The sequence below is a fragment of the Halichoerus grypus genome, chromosome 6, assembly GCF_964656455.1.
Source record: "Halichoerus grypus chromosome 6, mHalGry1.hap1.1, whole genome shotgun sequence".
Lineage (NCBI taxonomy): Eukaryota > Metazoa > Chordata > Mammalia > Carnivora > Phocidae > Halichoerus > Halichoerus grypus.
Window position 1 is genome coordinate 88,376,749 of NC_135717.1, and position 19,583 is coordinate 88,396,331.

Genomic DNA, 19,583 nt, shown 5'->3' on the forward strand with positions numbered 1-19,583 from the left:
AACCTTAACTCTAGGCTAGACTGTTCTAGAATTGCACATCTTTCCCTTCTCCTAGAGGGAAAATAAAGGTCTTGTTTGTTTTACTACTCTATAAAGAGAATGCTGAGGTGGCTTAACTACCCACCAGAAATTCTACTTGCGAGGTACTATTCTGTTCCTTTGCCAGCAAGTTCCTTTCCCTAGGGGATGAATGAAGAAAAATGGTACATATTACAGGAATAGCCAAAGACAATGATTTTAGAAGATATCCTACACCAAACCCTTGAAATAGAAAAATGTGAAAGGATATCTAGAGGAGTTTGGTGTAAACACAGAATGTTGTGTCCGCTGGAATATATGACAAAGGAGAATGGTTTTCTTCCTCTGTATGCCCATCAGTCTCCCCATGACTCATCTACATGTGTTCTTCTCTTTATCTGCCTCTCCAAGCTCACACTTTTCCTCTCACCTATGCCCTAGCGCAGATTTGCTTTAAGTTTAAACCTTTAGAACACTTAACTGACAGAGCTAAGTCCTAGAATACCTGTCGAACCAGCAGTGGGTAGCCTTTATGACAGCAGAGAACACCTGGATTACACCAGGTGAGAGCTTCCAAGCCATCTTAAATCCTCCCTCTCTCCTCCCACTTCTCTGTCTCTGTATAGATATAGAATAGATAGATGTATACATACAGATAGATAGATATGCATACATGTACATATAACCAAATGTTCCACACACAATGAACTAAAATGTTCACTGAATTATGAACAGAGATAATTCTAATAGAGAAAATATTAAAATCATTCCAAATAATTGCAGTTCTACAGCTATTGTGGGAGATTCGTATCCAGGTTTTTTGTTAATAGCTTTCATTCTTAAAGACCATTTATTTTCTTCATTGGCCTATACTTCCTTTCAAAGCTTTGTATTGCAGGCTGATTAGCAGAGTTAACGTGCCAAGGTCAGAGCTCTTCTCCCTGTGTACATGGATTCTGTTTACCCTGTTCCAGGCCAGCTCTCATAAATAAGTATTACAGAGAGAGAGGTTGCGTACGGACTAGTACAAATCCATCATCACTGCAGGAAAGACTCAAAGCAGATGATCTTGTCATGCTAGGTCAATAGAGCTTGTTTGTGTATGAAGGACATCCAGATATTATAGTTTTAATGTCAAACTTCAGATCTCAGCTAAAGTCTACATGCCATGAATGTATGCACAAAGTATCTTCTTTGGTGGAAAATCCATAAAAGTATAAAAAGAATAGCACTCTGTTATAGAGGCCTGGTCCAATCTGAAGGCTCATCAGCCTGTAGATTACATGCGTTAGCCAAGTGCTGCCCCCACTGGTGCAAGAAGGGGACTGCTCTCCCTTCTTCCTTGACTCTTATGCCACAGAGAACAAAAATAGCACGAGAAAGGTTGACACACCAAGCATGAGGCCTATGAGTTCCTTGGGAAATGGGTCTGAATTTTACAAGCCTCCACCTCTCAAGAAAATGATCCCAATGACGAAAACTGCAGACAGACAGACAAACCACATGGCCAACCCCATTCTCTGTATGTTCCACCTATCAAAGATAAGAAATATTCTTATCAGCAAAGTTAGAGGGTAACACACTCACCAGAAGATCAAAAGAAAAAAAAAAACCCTCCAGGAGACCTGGAAGACCAGGAATCACAAAAGAGAGCCTTCCATTCCAACTGTATATATATGTCCATTTGCTGTTAGTGAATTAATATAACCCAAGCAATTCTCAGTTTAAGGGCTCTCATTTTTAGCTTTTAGGGACATTAGATAACAGGAAAAGTGGTCAAACTTGTTACTTTGAAAAGCAGTCTTGTGGCTTCAAAGTTGGACCATCAAAAACTCTGCAATTACTTTCGTGAGTATCAGTCTTTTTTTAATACACAAATGTCTAGTCACGAGGGACCAGTTTAAAGAAGTATGATACATCCTCACGATGGGATATTAGACGGTCATTAAGTTTCATGCTTTGGATAATATCAACAAAATAGAAAAACATCCACAATATCATATTAAGAGAGGAAAGTAGATTATAAACTGTTCATAAGTTGTAGTCTCAATTCTACTGTATTTCCCTGGGTTATATATAACATACACACAACATGCACAGAAAAAAAGCATCAGTAAGAAATAGAAGAAATGTAAATACTAAGTCTTTGTGTGTATATAGGGAAATTTTATCTCATCTCCCTAAAAGTCTTTAATAAGCATCAATGACCTTTACAATAAGAAAATCATAAATGTTTTTAACCTGCATGTAAACACAAGAGTCTTCTAACCTGTACACCACTATTTCTTCTTCAATACCACTACTGGAAGAAGTATTATAACCTGGAAATTAGAAACATAGTTCAGAGGACTCAGGAGCCAACCACTGATAACTGTCATGAAATAAAAATCTCAGTAAAACTTAAACAAGATGGATGACAGCTGTCTTTTAGTTTTGGGGACGCTTTCCTCTTTACTATGTTTTGTTAAGCTTCAGTCTCCAAGTTCAAGTCTGCTTTTCCTCCCCCATCAGCATGTACAGGTTTCAAAAGTAAAGTCAACCAAGGTTATCTTGTTCTTTTATCCCTTTCGTTCAGTGGCTGACGACCAACACGAAGACAACTAGCCTTTCTGAAATGACATTTCTGAAGTCTCTTCTCCCAATACATCCTGTTCTTCTCTTCAAATTATTTTAGAAACATAAATTAGGTTGCAATCTGACATTGTGGACTGAGTTTAATAACAGCAGTGTTGAGACACTGGGGGTTAAGAGTATACTCTCTCTTCCCAGGGCCCCCAGGGGAATCTTTCTGGAACCCCAAGAAAGGGGTTAATGAACAGGGTGCATCATGGCTCTGAGAGCTCAGGGAATAAGAAGGGAACACTTGGATGTGAGAGTCTGTGATAACCACAACTCAGAAAGGCAGCCAAAACCATGCCACTCTGTTTGTAAGCCACGGTCATAAATAAATATCAGCAGAGTCTTTACTAACCAAGCAACATGAAACATCCACCCATTAGACCATATCAAATAGTAAGATTGAAACATCATCTTAAGTTACAGAAATTTCAAGTGTCACAATAAGAACCTTTCCCCTTGCAATACCTTTTTTAAAAAGATTTTTATTTGAGAGAGAGACAGAGAGAGCATGAGGAAGGGGAGGGGGAGAGGGAGAAGCAGGCTCCCCACTGAGCAGGGAGCCCAATGCGGGGCTCGATCCCAGAACCCTGAGATCATGGCCTGAGCCGAAGGCAGATGCTTAACTGACTAAGCCACCCAGGTGCTCCTCTCTTTACAATACCTTTGTAGGAATGTGTACTGGTAAATTTTACCTTATCCCCCCCAAATGTCTTTAGTAAGCAAAATGTCTTTAATGAGTCTTTTAATAAATTATCTTTATAAGAAAATCATAAGTGTTGTTTCTCCTTTTTCCCCTGCCACCAGGAAAGCTACAATACTAATTTCGTGGGGGCAATGCTTGGTTCATGGTCGGTGCTCAAGAATTCTGTGTGGAAGGCAAGGGCAGGAAAGGACGGGGAAGAGGGGGGAAGGGAGGGAGAATGGAAGGAAAACTTAAAGCCATGTGTTTCGTGCATTGTTGTTTGGGCTGGGCTGTACATTGTAGAGAAAGGAGGACATATCCAATTTTTAGGACTTCCAAAGTCATCCCCTGGTGTTGTTAACAGTTCCACTACTCAAAACTTCTCTCTATTATGAAGTCCTCCCTATAGCTAATATAAATCCTCTCTGCTTGATCTTAAGCCCACTTACTCTGGTTCTGTCTCAGAGGAGAAAGGGAACAGCTGATCTCCACACTTGGCACAATAAGTCTTCATACATTTAAAGGGAGTAAGTCATCACTTCATTGCCTTTTCTTCTTCCCCTTAACAAACCCAATTCCCACAGCCTTCCTCCATGGATCCTGTTTTCTAATCCCTTAATCCAATGATGCACATTAGTACTCAGTTCAAAGTCGGTAAAAATAGCATGTTGTCAAATGGCAGTATCAGGGAGATCCAGAGCAAACACCCCCAACACGAGAAGCTTCTGTTTTACCTCCTCAGACAGCCTCTGTGGAGTCTGAGGAGAGCACGGATTCTGCCCTGGCCTCTGCTCCACAGATGGGAGGTGGAGCACAGCTTGTACAGGTATGTTCGGGCTGTCACAGCGTATCTACCGGCCTGCTCAGCAACGTCTCACACTGGGCTGGGCACAGACACACTGCGGATAACCAAACAGATGCGCTTCCTGTGTCGGGAGCAGTCTGTCAGTGTGGATGGCAGTGACTGAGTGAGTGTGTGTGTGTGCGCGTGCGCGAGCGCGCATGCATGCCAGGGAGGAGATGGAGTGGCTGGTTTATTTTGTCAGTCAACAGCTTTCAAGTGGCATCTGCCACAGCAGCAATCAACCTCTGTTGTATCATCACCAAATTGATCATTCTGCAATATGATCACCGTCGTCCTCAGGTGCTCGTATCACACAGCACCCGCCGCCTCCTGGCTACGAGGCTGTCGGAGGCACATAGCATCTCGTAACCTGTCTCATTCATCCCCGGCTCCAGATGCTGGTAGAGCATTTGGTCTTATTATGTTGTTGCTGTTGTCACTCTTGGGGATCTTCCTTCTACCAGTTTAGTGTCCTTCCTCTCTCCCCCTGATCTATCCGTTAATTCATAAATACTATTACGGGCCCAGCAGTGTGTGCTAAGTACTTTTATTTCTAGCCCTTCTTTCAGGACAGGATGTGGCTGTAATATCTCAGCATTGCAAGCCTAAGGTGGTAACTGGGATTTGGGGAGCGAAAACAATGACCCTGACAAACTGAGAATGTTTTAATCTGCATAAAGAAGGGCATTTTCTGATAGGTGGAGGCAGAGAAGAGGGAGTGGGCTTATAAGGTACCCCTCTTATCTTGAGGAAAAGGCAAGCAGAGATGCCACCCATACATACCCTCCTGCGATTCGGACCCAGACAGTCCCTCTAAAGCGTGTTTACATCTTACAGCCTGAAAATGCACCATCATCATTTCTTGAAGTCATTACTCAGAACACACCCCCACTGCATTTCATTTTTATTATCCCCATTTTAGGAACGATTAAATGGAAGCAGAGAGCAGCAGCAATGAAGCAAATCATGAGAGGCTCTGATAAAGACCGAAGCCTGAATGCTCGTTGGAACTGCTTCTCTGTGCCAGCCTATTTTTAATGCAAGTTTATGCAGCTGTCCCCCACTTAGAGAGAAGACTTACAAATGAACCCACTCTGCACACATTTTTCTACCATCCCCTGCCCTTTCCAACTTACCATGCTATCCCCGCACACATGTATGTGTGCATTCCCTGTGAAACATTCTTTTCCGCGTTCCTATATACCAAAGAGATTACTCGGCTTTCTGTGAATATAATTCTGATCCAAAGATCTCTGCTATTCTAGCTCCCACCCCATGCCTCTTTAGTAGCTACTTACATAGGATCCCGTTAAAGTTCACAAGAGCAGGTGCTGTTTATTTTTTTAAAAAAGGAGGTTGAAGTTAGAATGGCAAAAATGGACACGGAAAGAAACAACAAATGTTGGAAAGGTTGTGGAGAAAGGGGAACCCTTTTACACTGCTGGTGGGAATGCAAGTTGGTACAGCCACTTTGGAAAACAGTGTGGAGGTTCCTCAAAAATTTAAAAATAGAGCTACCCTATGACCCAGCAATTGCACTACTGGGTATTTACCCCAAAGACACAGATGTAGGGAAAAGAAGGGCCATATGCACCCCAATGTTCATAGCAACAATGTCCGCAATAGCCAAAGTGTGGAAAGAGCTGAGATGCCCTTCAACAGATGAATGGATAAAGAAGATGTGGTCCATATATACAATGGAATATTACTCAGCCATCAGAAAGGATGAATACCCAACTTTTACATCAACATGGATGGGACTGGAGGAGATTATGCTAAGTGAAATAAGTCAAGCATAGAAAGTCAATTATCATATGGTTTCACTTATTTGTGGAACATAAGAAATAGCATGGAGGATATCAGGAGAAGGAAGGGAAAAATGGGGGGGGGGTGGAATTGGAGGGAGAGATGAACCATGAGAGACTATGGACTCTGAGGAACAAACAGGGTTTTAGAGGGGAGGGGGGAGGGGGGATTGGTTAGCCCAGTGATGGGTATTAAGGAGGGCACGTACTGCATGGAGCACTGGGTGTTATATGAAAACAATGGATCGTGGATCACCACATCAAAAACCAATGATGTATTGTATGGTGACTAACATAACATAATAAAATTAAAAAAAAAAAGGAGGTTGAGCAAATATATAAAATTTTTATATGCTTGAAGTGTTTTCAGAGAAAATACATTAGACCCTGGAAACAATGATTTCTCAGGGGACGGGCCTGGGGGAACCGAGGATCACAGATAAGAGGATGTTCTTTTCACTGGATACCCTCTTGTACCATTTGACTTAGTACCGTGTGCAAATGTTACCTAAGAAAAGGAGGAGGGCACCAACTGACATTTGTTGAATACTGGCTATGTTTCAGTCACTATTAACTGGTGTTTTACTATAAAATCTCCTTTAATCTTTATAACAGCCTTACGTAAAACCCTATTTTTACAAAAGGGAAATAGAGTTGGGTAGTATCATCGCCTGGTTTACGCAGCTGATAAATGGCACTTGGGGCATTCATCTCAGCTCTTTTATCTTCTTATTATTATTTAAATTCAATTAGCCAACATGTAGTACATCATTAGTTTCATTTCAGCTCTTTCTGATTTCCAAAACCATGCTCAGTCCCAGATTATGCTGCCTGGACTTCAAGTCGTTCAAAAGAAACCAGATTTATAAGACAATGGCTGTGAGACTACTTTTTAAAACCTGAAAGGATATAGTGAAGACCCCTCACAATGGTTTACACCAGCATCTGAGTGAGTCTTCCTCAACCTGAGGCTCCTTGTTAGAAACTGTTGAGGCTCGCCAGCACTGGGAAGTTGGGCCTCACTGAAGATGGCCTCTGCCCCGCCCCGCAGAGCATCGCTGCTTGTGGCCTGCTCACACCCACGGTGGAGTATGCCCCTGCTCTCCTGCACTCTTCAGTAAACCAGTCTGTCTACCTGGGAGAGTTTCGGGCAGAAGTGAACTAACACTCCTAAGCATATGGACTCATTCATTTAATGGTTATCTTTTGAGTGGTCATTCTGAGCCAGGCACTCTCCTTAAGCGTTAGGATTACAGAGGTGAACAAGGTCCTTGCTCCCAGGAAGAATCTGCCCTGGTGTGAGGAGACAGGCAGTAAACAATCAGGCAAATAGGCAAAACATCAGGTAGAAAATACACTGAAGAAAATTAAAATCAGCTCTTCTGATAGAGTGGCTGGGTGAGTACTTTAGCTCGAGTCCCCAAGGAAGGCCTTCTGAGGAGATGATATTTATCTAAATGACAAGAATGACAAATATTCGCTGGGAGCTACTGTCCTTAGAAACAAACTCAGGTTCCTTTTGTATGCCTCAGCTCGCACCCCAAATCCATTCCAAGCCCTGACTTATTTACAACGTGAAATTTGCGATTCCAGAAGCTAGAGCCAGAAAGGACCCTAGATGTCTTCTTAATCTCATGCCAGTATTTTAGACACGAGAAGAGAAAGTTCCAGAGAAGTGAAAAGAGCAGGTCACGTAGTTAGTTAGGGGCATGACCAGAAGCTGTGGGTCCTGTCTTTTAGCCCTCATTTCCCCCACAAATCCAGATTCCTTCCCCATTTATCTTCCCAGTATCCATCTCCTCACTGTAGACTCTTTGCCCTGGTGCCTACATCTATGGAGTCCACAGACACTAAATCTTCCCTGGACTACATGGAACCTTCTAGAGTGGTATTAGAAATCCTGAGAACACAGAGGGTCCTGGGGGCCAGGGTAACGGGGAAAAAAAGTGTATAACTTCCCACGGTACAATTTCAGCACATCACAGACATGCTCTAGGTCTGCGCCCAGTTCCTGCCACCCCTCCCTGCCCATAAGTGAGCCCTAACAAGGGGTTCCACACTGGGGAACCTCCTGGCTCTGTGAACTCAATGAACAGTAAAGACCCCTCCCTTCAGCAATGTTCCCTGATTTAACCAAGTCAGTATGAAAATGTTCTATTCTGAGCCCACCACCTCCCAAAAAGCCTTATAAAAAGATAAACCACAGAATTTCTTTAAATAACAAGCTCCCCTAGTACATTTAAAGTATGATCTATGAAAACTCAATCTACGTAAAGATTTTATCTCCCCTCTGCCCCCAAAAAGAGGTATTACATCAAGGGCAATAGCACAAACTTGGATTCTTAATGATAGATTTTAGACTCTTGTATTATGTAATGGTTCTCATTCATTTGACACATACTTATTGAACCGCTCTATGCAATACACTCATCTAGGCTGCTGGGAGGACACAGTGATATAAAGACACAGTGTCTGCCGTCTGGAAGCACACATACACACAACTCTAACACCGACAGATGTGGTAGCGCTACAACAGAGGTAGGAACAAAAGCTGCAGGGGACAAGGGAATGTGAGAGATTATATCTCGGTCAAAGATGAGAGAAGAAGACAATAACATTTTAATTGGGTTTCAAACGATGGTTATGATTTATGTAATTGGACAACCCATTCCAGAAAAAGGAAACGTCACGACATGCTGTACAGGAAGCAAGATGTACCGAGACAGCCCAATGTAGCTTGATGGTGAGACAGGAAACAGCAAGGCAGAGAAGACAGGTCTTGAAAGGTAGACCAGAGCCCTGAATGCAAAAATAAAGTCTGGACCCGATGCATAAACCACAGAAACTCCGAGCAAGTTTTGGGCTGAGAAAGAACGTAATCAGAGTTGTGCCTTTCAATGAGTTGAAATTCATTCTAGCAGCCATGTCCAGGACTGATCTGAATGGATAAAGGTAGGCATCAAGGACACGGAGGCCCATTTTAAAAATTATCACATGGTTCCTGGATCATATTTATCCACAGAACCATTTCTCAGCAAAGCACCTCAAGGAACAAATGACCTGAAGGACATACATGAGAAACACCAGTGCTGACATTACTCTCGGGAACATCCGTATTTAAGTAGGAATCAGGGATAACAATAAAAGCAAATACCTATTAAGGGCTTACTATATGCCAGGCACATTTGTAAGTCTTTATATTAATATATTTAATCCTCATAACAACCCTGTTATCTTGGTACTATTATTTTTAAACCCATTTTATAGATGAGGAAACTTGAGGCACAGAGTAGTTAAGAGATTTGTCCAAGCTCCGACGTAGACAAGTTTGTGAGTAGAGGAGCTAGGAATTGAACCTAGGTAGTCTGGCACCCACAGAAATTAATTTCTGATTGATAGAGTTTCAGACACTGGGATCAGCTGGCAGGGGGCGAGATCCTGAGAGGAGCCTTGCATGGCAAGCCTCTAATCACAGTAAATTCAAACCTGTGTGTTTGTAAATCAGGTTTCATCGACTTCCCCAGTACACTGTGTAGGATACAACTTCTGAATTGTACCACTAATTTGATTTCTTCATGAAATTATGTTATATTATACATGTGTACTCTCTTCCATTAAGACAAAGTCATGATTCAGACAGCACCATAACCAATAAAAATGGTAATGCATTAAGAAACTAATCTCTTGATTAACCAAAGGAGCAAGAAAATGAAGATGCAAGTTTGAGAAATGACTTCTTCTATGTTCTTCAAAGTACTGCACTCTTACTTCCCAGCGCAGAGACCAAAACCAAGGTTTGGTTTGGTTTTCCTTGAACGTGTTGCAAAATTTTATATCCCTACCCCATCTACTTAGCTCAAGAATTGCCAAAAGATATGTCCTACCCTCTCCCACTTCCTCTCCTTGTTCAGAAGGATTATCACCAGTTTCGGGTGCATCTGGTAGCCATCTTCACTGAAGGACAGATTTCTTCCCTCAAAAGTGACATTGATCAGATACCTGTAAAGATAAAATAAAAGAAAGGTTAAAAGTATGAAGAAGGTATGCCAACAACAAGATAGCTGGGAAGACAGAGAGAAAGGTGAATGGAGACAGACACATAGATAGATATATAAATACCACCGTGAAACCTGGTATCCCTCCAGCTCCCATTTGGTTATGCATTGAGTTGTCCAAGTTTTCACATAATAGGAATAATATGAAAAGATAAGAAACCTACTTCATTAGGTTTGTAAGGCTTAAATGAGATAACTTACCATGAGGCCTGGTACATAGTAAACCTTCCTTAAGCGTTAACAATTATTATTCCCAAAAGGATGTCCATTAAAGGGTGAAGGTTGTAGAAGAAAAGAAAGTGGGAGTGTTATGGTAAGAAAGGTGGCATATTGAGCATAGGGTCTCTCTGCCTCCCAGAGATAGGTACATACTTTTGAACTCTTGTTAAGATCTGGCCCAGCCCATACTTCTAAGAGTTGTGAGATGAGTCAGGGATCTGGTTCCACAAGATGCATCTGGAAACCAGGGCTATTGCACTGTGTATAATGAACAGAAAATACCAGGGGGTTGTGGGGAAGGAGGGAGAGGTATTTCAGAAAGTATTCCAGGCACAGGCACATAAATTAGCGGAAACTCTGGAAGTAACTAGAGTCAGACCAATGAATTGTCTTCCTCCTCGACACCTGCACCTCCAGCCGACCCCGTTCCCCTGTTGGTTGCTCTGATCTGATGAAGAGTTCCCTCACCGGGAATTCCCACTGGCATGCTCATTACAACCACATTAGTGCAACTGTGGAGATGGTAATTAATGTCCCTTTACCATAATGGCCCGAGGAGTCAATAATGATTAGCTCAGTGTTCACAAGACATGCTACTCTAGAGCCTTGGGCCTGACGCTGCCGTGAGACATGTCTCTGCTGAGAAGCAAAAGATGTATTTTGTAATTGCCACAAGGTTTCCAAGGGGCTTCGAATTTGTGACCGACAACAGTTTCCCAACACATTGAAGGGAAGAAGAACGCATTAGGAGACAGCTTAAAGTTTCCTCTTTTAAGTCTTCTCATTCAATGAAACTGTGAGACTCTTCATTCTTCCAGGTAACCTTAGGTTAGGCAACAAGGTTGCTAAGATGCATATCCTTCAGGCAATTATAAAGATGACTAGAGATCATGAACCAAACCTTCATGGAACACTTCTTACTTCTAGAGCTGCTTGGGCTTTTTCAGCCTGTCATTCTCTGGTCTTATGGTCTTCACAAATGCAATCAAGACCTGATTCAGTGCACAAATGCACTGAAGACCTCAAAAGAAGAGAGATTCTTAGACTCTCAGAACTGAAAGAGCCCTTCATGATCAACTAGTCCACCACTTCTTACAGTCTATGCTTTCCCTCTACAACATAAGATGGGCTCTCTCAGCTCTTCTTAATATCATGGCACCCTCAACCCTCAAGGTAGTCATCTCACTGTTGGGCAGAGGTTTTTGGTTTTGTTTTTACTTAAAGTTGAAATCTGCTCCCCTGACACCCCTAGATCCTGGTCTCCTCCTTAGATATTATACAGTTTTAGTCTAATCCTTCTTCCACATGAAAGCTCTTCAAGTATTCAAAGACATTTATCACGGCTACCTTATAAATTTTAATCTTTGAAGAAAACTTAAGCTCATTTAGTTCTAGAATTTTAACTTGATAGGTGAAGGAAACCTAAGCACAGAAAAGTCAAATTATTTGCCCAATGTTCCACAGCTAATTGGGAGCAGAGATAACAGGTTAAGCCACACTCCCAGTCCCATGATCTCTTCACCCTCCCATCCTGACTGTCATATGCCACATCAGATTTAACATCTCCAGTTCCTTTACGTAGTTATCACATGCCATGACTTCAAGTCCCCTCCTCTTATCCCCTGGCTGCTATTTCTGGACACCTCCAACTGGTAAATGTGTAGCACTCCTAGTTCAACTCGACGCTCCACATGGCATCCTCCCCATTCCTTGCACTGCCCCTCATCTTTCAGCTCTATGCTGCTTGCTCAAGCCCATCACCAGTTAGAAAATAATATTCAGATCTCCTGTAGTTCACAGTTTCAACACTCCAGCCAAAGCCGTATATAATTCGTTCCAAGGAACAGAATCACAAAGCCACAAAACAAAAATATTTTAAACTAACAAACCAGAATTTAAGCACCCAATGTAATTAACTTGGAAAGTATGTTCTTACTACAATAATATTGCATTGCTTAGAATAATTTCTGGAACTCTTCAGAGAAGGTTAATGAGACATGCAAACAAATTTTAGTTTTCTCTCTTTTTTTGGAAGAAAGGAGGGAGGAGAAAGGAAGGAAGGGGAAGGGAGGAAGGGAAAGAGAGAGAAATAAGTCACCTGGCTTAAGTACCCATCTTTTGCCGGATATGGTTCAGAATAATTCTGACTTCATCTAAATTAAGATATGTTTTCTTTTTTAAGTGTCCATTTCAGAAGGCAATTATAAGAAAAGTTCCAAAAATAATTTAAGTAATAAGCAGCATGAATGGCTTCTCAAGATGACTTCTTTGAAGGAGACAGCATTGAATTGGGCGTACAAGTTTTAAAATTCAAACTTTCAGAAAATAAACCACACTCATGGGTAAGGTAGTTGCTCTACAGTTAAATTTTTCTAGTTACTCCACATCTTTCTGATTTTTCTTTTAAATTCTTTCTGGGATGTTCTCTCTCTTCCAGCTCTACAGGATCATTTTATTCTGCCTAGGCACTTCTCCCACATTTTACACTTACCAAAAATATTGATAAATTTTATGACAATATACAAAATATTCTTTCCCAAAGTATCCTATAATCACTCATATCCTTCAGCAGCATATAGATTAATCATTCACATTGTGTTTTTCTGAGTAATTCCCTCTGATGAGCCAACATTTAGCTATCAGTGAGGAGCTTGCAAATATACACCTGGCCTGAACAATGATGCCCTTTGAATAGCAAAACAAAGCAATCCACTCACTAGTAACAAAAAAGTGAAAAAATAATTGGGACTGTGGTCACTTCTAGGCATGGGACTTTGGCTCCTGAACCTGAGTTTTTCCTCTTTAAAATGGAAACACCACTCTACCTCCAGCTTATCAGGTAAGCCTGATGTGCTGATCAAATGAAATAATGGGTAGGAAGACTATAGAAAAGAGGAGGCAAATATAAGGTTATATATTAGCAAAAATTCAGAAAAAGAATATATTAGCAGGATTTGAATATCTAAAGGCAAGAAACTTGCCTCATTTTGGACCTCACCGAGTGAAGTATGATAACTACATTTTAACGAGACCCAATTATCAATGGAATACATTGGAGGAATGGAGATTGCATTCCTCATAGGAAGGATAAACTAGGTCAAATGGTCATATTAGTCAATTTAACTTTCCATAATGCCTGAAAATATCCAACTACCTCTGGATCTAGCTGCACTTTGCCAATTTTGAACATTAATTAAAACCTCAAAGCTTCCATGTGTAAATCCTTGGTAAAGGATTAAACTATAATTAAGAGATGCCACAGCTATTCTGTTTTTCTCTAAACATGCCATCCTTAAGTATACAGTCAGAAAGCCTGGCTCAAGTGGCAGCCAAATTCAGAAGACTCAAGTCTCCTGGAAGCCCCAGCAAGGCTTGGTATATAAATATATATATTGCTTGATTTGTCTCTAGGATGTAGATGGACCCGTAAGAAACCTTACTGTGTCTCATCAAGTTCTAGTATTACACAGAATCTCAAATTGTTAGAACCAGAAGAACATTTAGAAGCTATCCACATTGAGAACTCTCATTTTAGAAAAGGGAAAACAGGCTCCAAGATGCTACCCTCTTTTCCAAGTTGACCTCCCTATTCAAGACTGCAGTTCAAGTCTTCTGGTTTTCAGTTCAGTGTTCTTTTCATGATATCACCAAGTGAAGTGAAAGCAGTTTTACAAGTCCCAGATGTGCATTTTAGCACATTCTCATGTCACATGTCATGCCCTGGACTATGCAGATCCCTAATACAGACTGCATAAAATAAAAGGCATCTCATTTCCTGCTTGACTCCTCCTTGAGAAAGAGCCTCAGAACCCTGATGGGCTCAGAGCCAATACATTCACTTTATATGGCCAAAGTCATACTCCAGTGGGTTTAATGAGGTCAAGCTGAGGTAAAAAAGCCCTTGTGCCTCTTTGACTTTGACCATGCCACTCAGAGCTCATCCACTGCACCACAATGATACCTAAAGCAATGATTTAGCAGTATGTCCTGTGTGGGAGGCATCCAGAAGAGCTCTGCCAGAATTTTCCCAGCAAACCAAGAGCCTTGGCACTGCAATACTCACTCTGCCCTCCATATTTTTACAAGGCACTGGATTTTTTTTATTAATATCTGTTAATATGGTAGTAAGAAAGATAAGTCTCTTCATTTCATCCGATCCTTTCATTGCTAGATGAAGCAGATGAAGTCCAGAAGGATTTGTGGTTTACCATGATCAGATGACAGGGCTGGAAACAGCATGCAGGTGTCCTCACCCTGGGTCCAGCATCCTTCCTGCTCACCGCCATGCCTCAAAAACAGTGGCTTTTTTCATATTCTCTTTCCATTCTCCAGCTATTAAGAGCAAAGCAATAAAGGAAAAACAATTCCAGAGAGGAGACTGGAATCCTTGACTCCTTGTTTGCAACTTCTAACTCCAAAATTCTGTAACTCTGTAATTGAGTCTTTGGTGTGTCACTCACCTGTTAAGGCCTTCAAGTCCCTCATCTATAAAATGGACTGGTTCATACCATCTGACTCATCTGATGAGGGAAGTACAGGGATGCTCCTCTAACACGCTCTCTAGTTCATCTGCGGTTGTTACATTATTACACTTCATTGGCTGGATGGCAAAACCACACATCCTTCAGTCTTTCTCTTGTCTCTCTTAATCATTTTACTATTTCACTTAGCATTACTTTGTATACACATTTTCTCTTGAAATCATGGAAACAATTTCTCACAGGATTAGAAATAGTGGACTTGAAAACACTTAAAAGCTACCTAAGTAGAGGCCAGTACTGGGGGAAAGAGGGAAAGATATGTAAAAATTAGACAATTGGTGTTATGTTTTGGTAAACTAAATAGAAATTTCTGACTTTGGCCCAACTTAAAAATTCATGTTTATCACAGCGAATCCAAAATGACCCATCCAGTAGAATGCTGTCAATGTGGCAGGCCATGGCCAGGGAGCAATTCTCCACTGGACTTACCAATGGGTCGCTGTAGGATTAAACCCAGAAGAGATATCTCATTGGTAAGATATCCTACGTGCAAATGATGATCTAGACGATGCCCCAACATGCTGGTAGAAAAGACATAAAGAAGAACAGAAAAACAACTGAAGAGCAGAGGACTGCACTATGTATCACACACATACTCCATCACCACCATGACCACTACCCAGGCGGTGTAGCATGGTTTGAGCAAGGATGCTGCAGTCACACAACCTTCGTTCAAATCCTGGACCCATCAGTTCCTAAATTGTGTGGCAATCTTTTTAAGATATGTGAATTATTTTATTCTTGCCAACCATGGTTTTCTTTTCAAGGAAAAGGGATTTAAAGAAGTTTTAAAGGTCTCCTTCAACATATAATGTCATATATAAAAATCTTAAACCATGCTGTTGAACAAAAGAATTAGAAATACCAGTTTCCTAAGCTGTCGAATACAGTTCTTTTCCCTTATTTCTGTATAATGATACTTAATAGAGAACCTCAAGAAAAACTAAAGAGCACATTGTAATATTAATTTTTAATTACTTGAAAAAAGATTAAAAATAGTTTGTCTTCCGGTAAATTAAACATTTGCTCTGAAATGGTGTTTATATCATTAATTTATTTTGCAAACCATTCTTCACAACTCATAAAAGTTTCAAGTTTAGGCTAGTCCATATCCTAGTTATTTAAATTCTAAGTCCATGGTGTTAAATTAATGAGATAGTAAAGTATCTTGAGGACTGACTGATATAAATTTAATATGCTTCCTCTTGCCTGTTGGTGGTGAGGACTGTGCTTGGGGCCCTGAGCAGTCTGGGTTGAGCTGCATTCATGTGAGGGGTAAATGGTGATGTATCAATTTACCATCTATTGCAATGAAAAGACTTCTCAGGCCTCTAGGCCTAATAGAGAAAAAAAATTCTGCTTCATGACTGAATACCATGAATTATTTTCATGCGGAATGAAAGAAAACAGAAGAGCACTGTTGGAAGTTGCCCAACAATCCCTGCTTGAACATAAGAGGGCAGAGAACATTAACTTTCCTCCAGAAAGATGTTAAATCAATGAGCATTGGGAGTGGTTCTGCCACAAGCTGGAATGACCTCATGCCTGCCCACCTGCAGTAGCCTTTCGCCAAGTCGGGTCAATGTGGCAGGAAACAGTTCTCCTCTGGACTGATGGGTCCATCTGGATCAAACCCAGGAGCTGGTCCTCATTCATAAAATAGCCTACACCCAAATAAATGACAAAGCCTGGACAATGCTTAGTAGTGAGGAGTAGAAAGAAAATAAGAGGGAGAAAGAGAAGAGGTTAAGCAAAGAGGAAAGGAATGTGATTATGGACTGAACACACACACACACACACACACACACACACACACACACACACCACCCCCACCAACAGACCATGCAGTGTGGTGTGTAAGAGCAAGGACACTGGAGTCAGATGAGCTCTGCACAAGTCCTTGATCTACCAGTTCTGAAGTTGTATGATCTCACAAATTATTTGACTTCTGTCTCAGTTTCTTTGCCATAAAAAAATGGGCGTAAAAATAGTATCTACCTCATAAGACGGTTGTGAGGACATACAGGACTTAGAACTGCACCTATCACTTAGTGAACCTTACGTGTTAGCTGCTTCTGTTATAACTACCTTTTTTTTTTTTAGGTTCCTTGGATATCAGAGAATGCTAGTTTGCAGAGACTTTTGGATCAGTCTAACTTTTCATAGTTAGAACCAAACACCCTGGAGTTCGGGGAAATGCTGCTACTCTTTGGCATGTTAAATTCAGAGTCTGAGTCTCCCCATTCTTGGATCTCTTCTTTTCCATAGTAACACCAGTCCAGGACATTTCCTCTCATTCCCACAATATCCCAAACTCTGAAGGCTCGGGAACATTTGTCTTCGTACTAGGATTGGTTACCCCTATGAGGTTTTGTGTAGTGGGGAATTACCTAATCATACTTGAATATAAAGTTCACTTCCTAAGAAAGGCAAAAGATGAACTCATATCCCCATAATTTTAGCCTAGAGTAAATGACTCCTCAAAATGACCCCCATCCTGACCTCCCAGAGCCCTGCTTTGAACGCTGTGTAACTCTCTTTAAAGTTCCTTTGTAAGGGGCAAATTCTCGCTTGTGTATTCCTTAGGGAACTAGTGAGGCTGCCTTTAAAAAAAAATTTTTTTTTTATTACTACATCACTTCATTTAATGCTTATATTGGATACTTAGGGAATACAGATATACCTAATCACAACACTGAGGTTTACATAGTATTTTTAAAGTTTTTACTTAAATTCCAGTATAGTTAACATACAGCGTACTGTTAGCTTCAGGTGTACAATATAGTGATTCAATGCAGTGTGCTGAGCAGTCAAGCTGTTTCTCATTTAGGGAACTGTGCATAGAACTCAGTAATGGAGAAGGAATTCTTTCTTGTCGTCATGCCCACGACCTGTAGTCACCTCTGCTAGAGGTGAGACGTGCTAAGGTGCTACAGGAAATCCAGAGTTACTAGAGGCAGTAGGAAAGGTGAAACTCCCCAGTGGCAAGGAATCAAGAACTTCTGGATCATGTTATTGCCACTGGATATTTTTTTCCTTTTGAATTCGTATTTCCATGCTGTACATAAGTTAAACTCACTTTCATTTTAAAAAACACTGAACAAAAAATCCCTTTCCTCTTCCACGGATTAGGTGCTCTATCTGTTGGAATATAGACCTAGAAGCTATCAAAGCCAAGTGGTGGGACCTTCCCAGAGAAAACACCAAGACAGGTCAAAGGCTAGCTGATCCCTGAGCACGCTGATGTTTCTTCTTTATGCTTACTAATAATTTTAAGGTGAAGCTTTGCCTTTCTGACATCCATTTTAGCTCATGAGCTGGCAACACTACTCAGGGGCTATGCCAAGACCAGCCAAACAATGACTGGCAAAGATTTCTCTAGGACATTCCACTTTGACCAGGAGTCTTTTTCTTCTTGTGAACTTTCCGACTTAACTATAAGAATCCTTGGGCATATATACCCAAGAAACCCTTGGTCAAGAATCCAGAGTGACCTGGGAATGATATCAAGGGAGAAGAATAAGGAGGATTTTCTCCTCCTTTTTGATCTTTCTCTATTTCCTCCATTTGTTCTTCTCCGTTCTGGAGTCCTTCTCTATTCTCTCTTACATTTTAGGTGGTCAACAAAATCTACACACTGGCAGTACCTCCATTTACACAGTTCCTACTCCCTCTATAGCTACCATATGCTTACTTTCACAACTCCCTCCAACAGCTCTACTGAAGGGTAGCAAAATGGGTGAACAAATGAATTAGTGAGATGGCTTCAGTTACAGGGATTGGGAGTGGAGGTTATGAGGAGCTGTCACCCATGGACAAAGGAGCTGTAATTTAGTCTCCCAGTAATGATTGGCAGATGTCTTTAAATGGAGATTTCTAGAAGCAATTGTATTGAATGGGAGGGAAAGAGGGTCAAAAGAGTGAGGGTATTCCAGGGTCAGGCAACAGTTTCAAACAGACAGAGGAGTCAAGATGTCTGGGTGACGATTATGTCTTTAGGGGAGATAGGTGCTCCATAATCACATCATGCTACAGATGTGATAGGGAAACAGTAGTGGAGGCTGTTGACACATTCAAAAACACATCTCTGTCTTCAGAAAACCCAATTATGAACCACACCTGTCCCTTTCACATAGAAAATAAAGTGAGTTTTTGAGTCTAGGGTCCAGAGAAAGACCAGGGGGACAAAAGAGATGCAAAGTTCAATATAAAATGGGAGTGGAGAAAGTGAACTGTCAGGAAAGTTGGTTAGCAATTTTGTTAATGTGGCTCCCATAGCACAGTCTGGAAGAATGGCTTTCTGGGACTACAGTTTAGTGGGAAGACCCATCCCCAAAAGTATGGTTGAATTTGAAGGTGCAGGAAATGTATACCAGGCAGTAGTAAAAGGGACTTCATGGACTTGAAAACAGTGAGATGAAATGTATATATAATCAAGGAGAATATACCAAGATGGAAACCCCAATGCAAAGGTGCTGGTCAAAGGTTACTAGCCAAACACACATCCTATGTTTCTGGAGTTTTTTCAAGTGTTGCTCTAAATCACAGTACTTTATGGCACTGTTTCTAGACCAGGTTAGGATAGAGAGGTCAGGGAAAGATCAAAGTTACTTGTTTATTTAGTTTCAGTTAGTTACTTAAAGACACCCGTTGATCTTTTCCAATATTCTAAAATAAGCTTGATCCTTGAGTCACAATTTGAAGCAAGGTGAGGGCAAGGGTTTATTTAAAACAGACTCTATTTCCCTCTTTGCTTGTCCTCAAAAGGACAGCACCATGAACCCCAAATGCATCCTTCAC

General features: G+C 41.1%; 1 protein-coding gene across 3 annotated transcripts in view; it reads right to left on the bottom strand.

Annotated features, from left to right (window-relative positions):
* The window catches only part of GRIN2B (glutamate ionotropic receptor NMDA type subunit 2B), a 403,399-nt gene that overhangs the window by 94,987 nt on the left and 288,829 nt on the right, over positions 1–19,583 (bottom strand). For all 3 annotated transcript variants that reach the window (XM_036074447.2, XM_036074448.2, XM_078075633.1), the window contains one exon: positions 9,853–9,967. In XM_036074447.2, the coding sequence (XP_035930340.1) occupies positions 9,853–9,967 (115 nt within the window). The remainder of the gene's footprint in view (positions 1–9,852; positions 9,968–19,583) is intronic.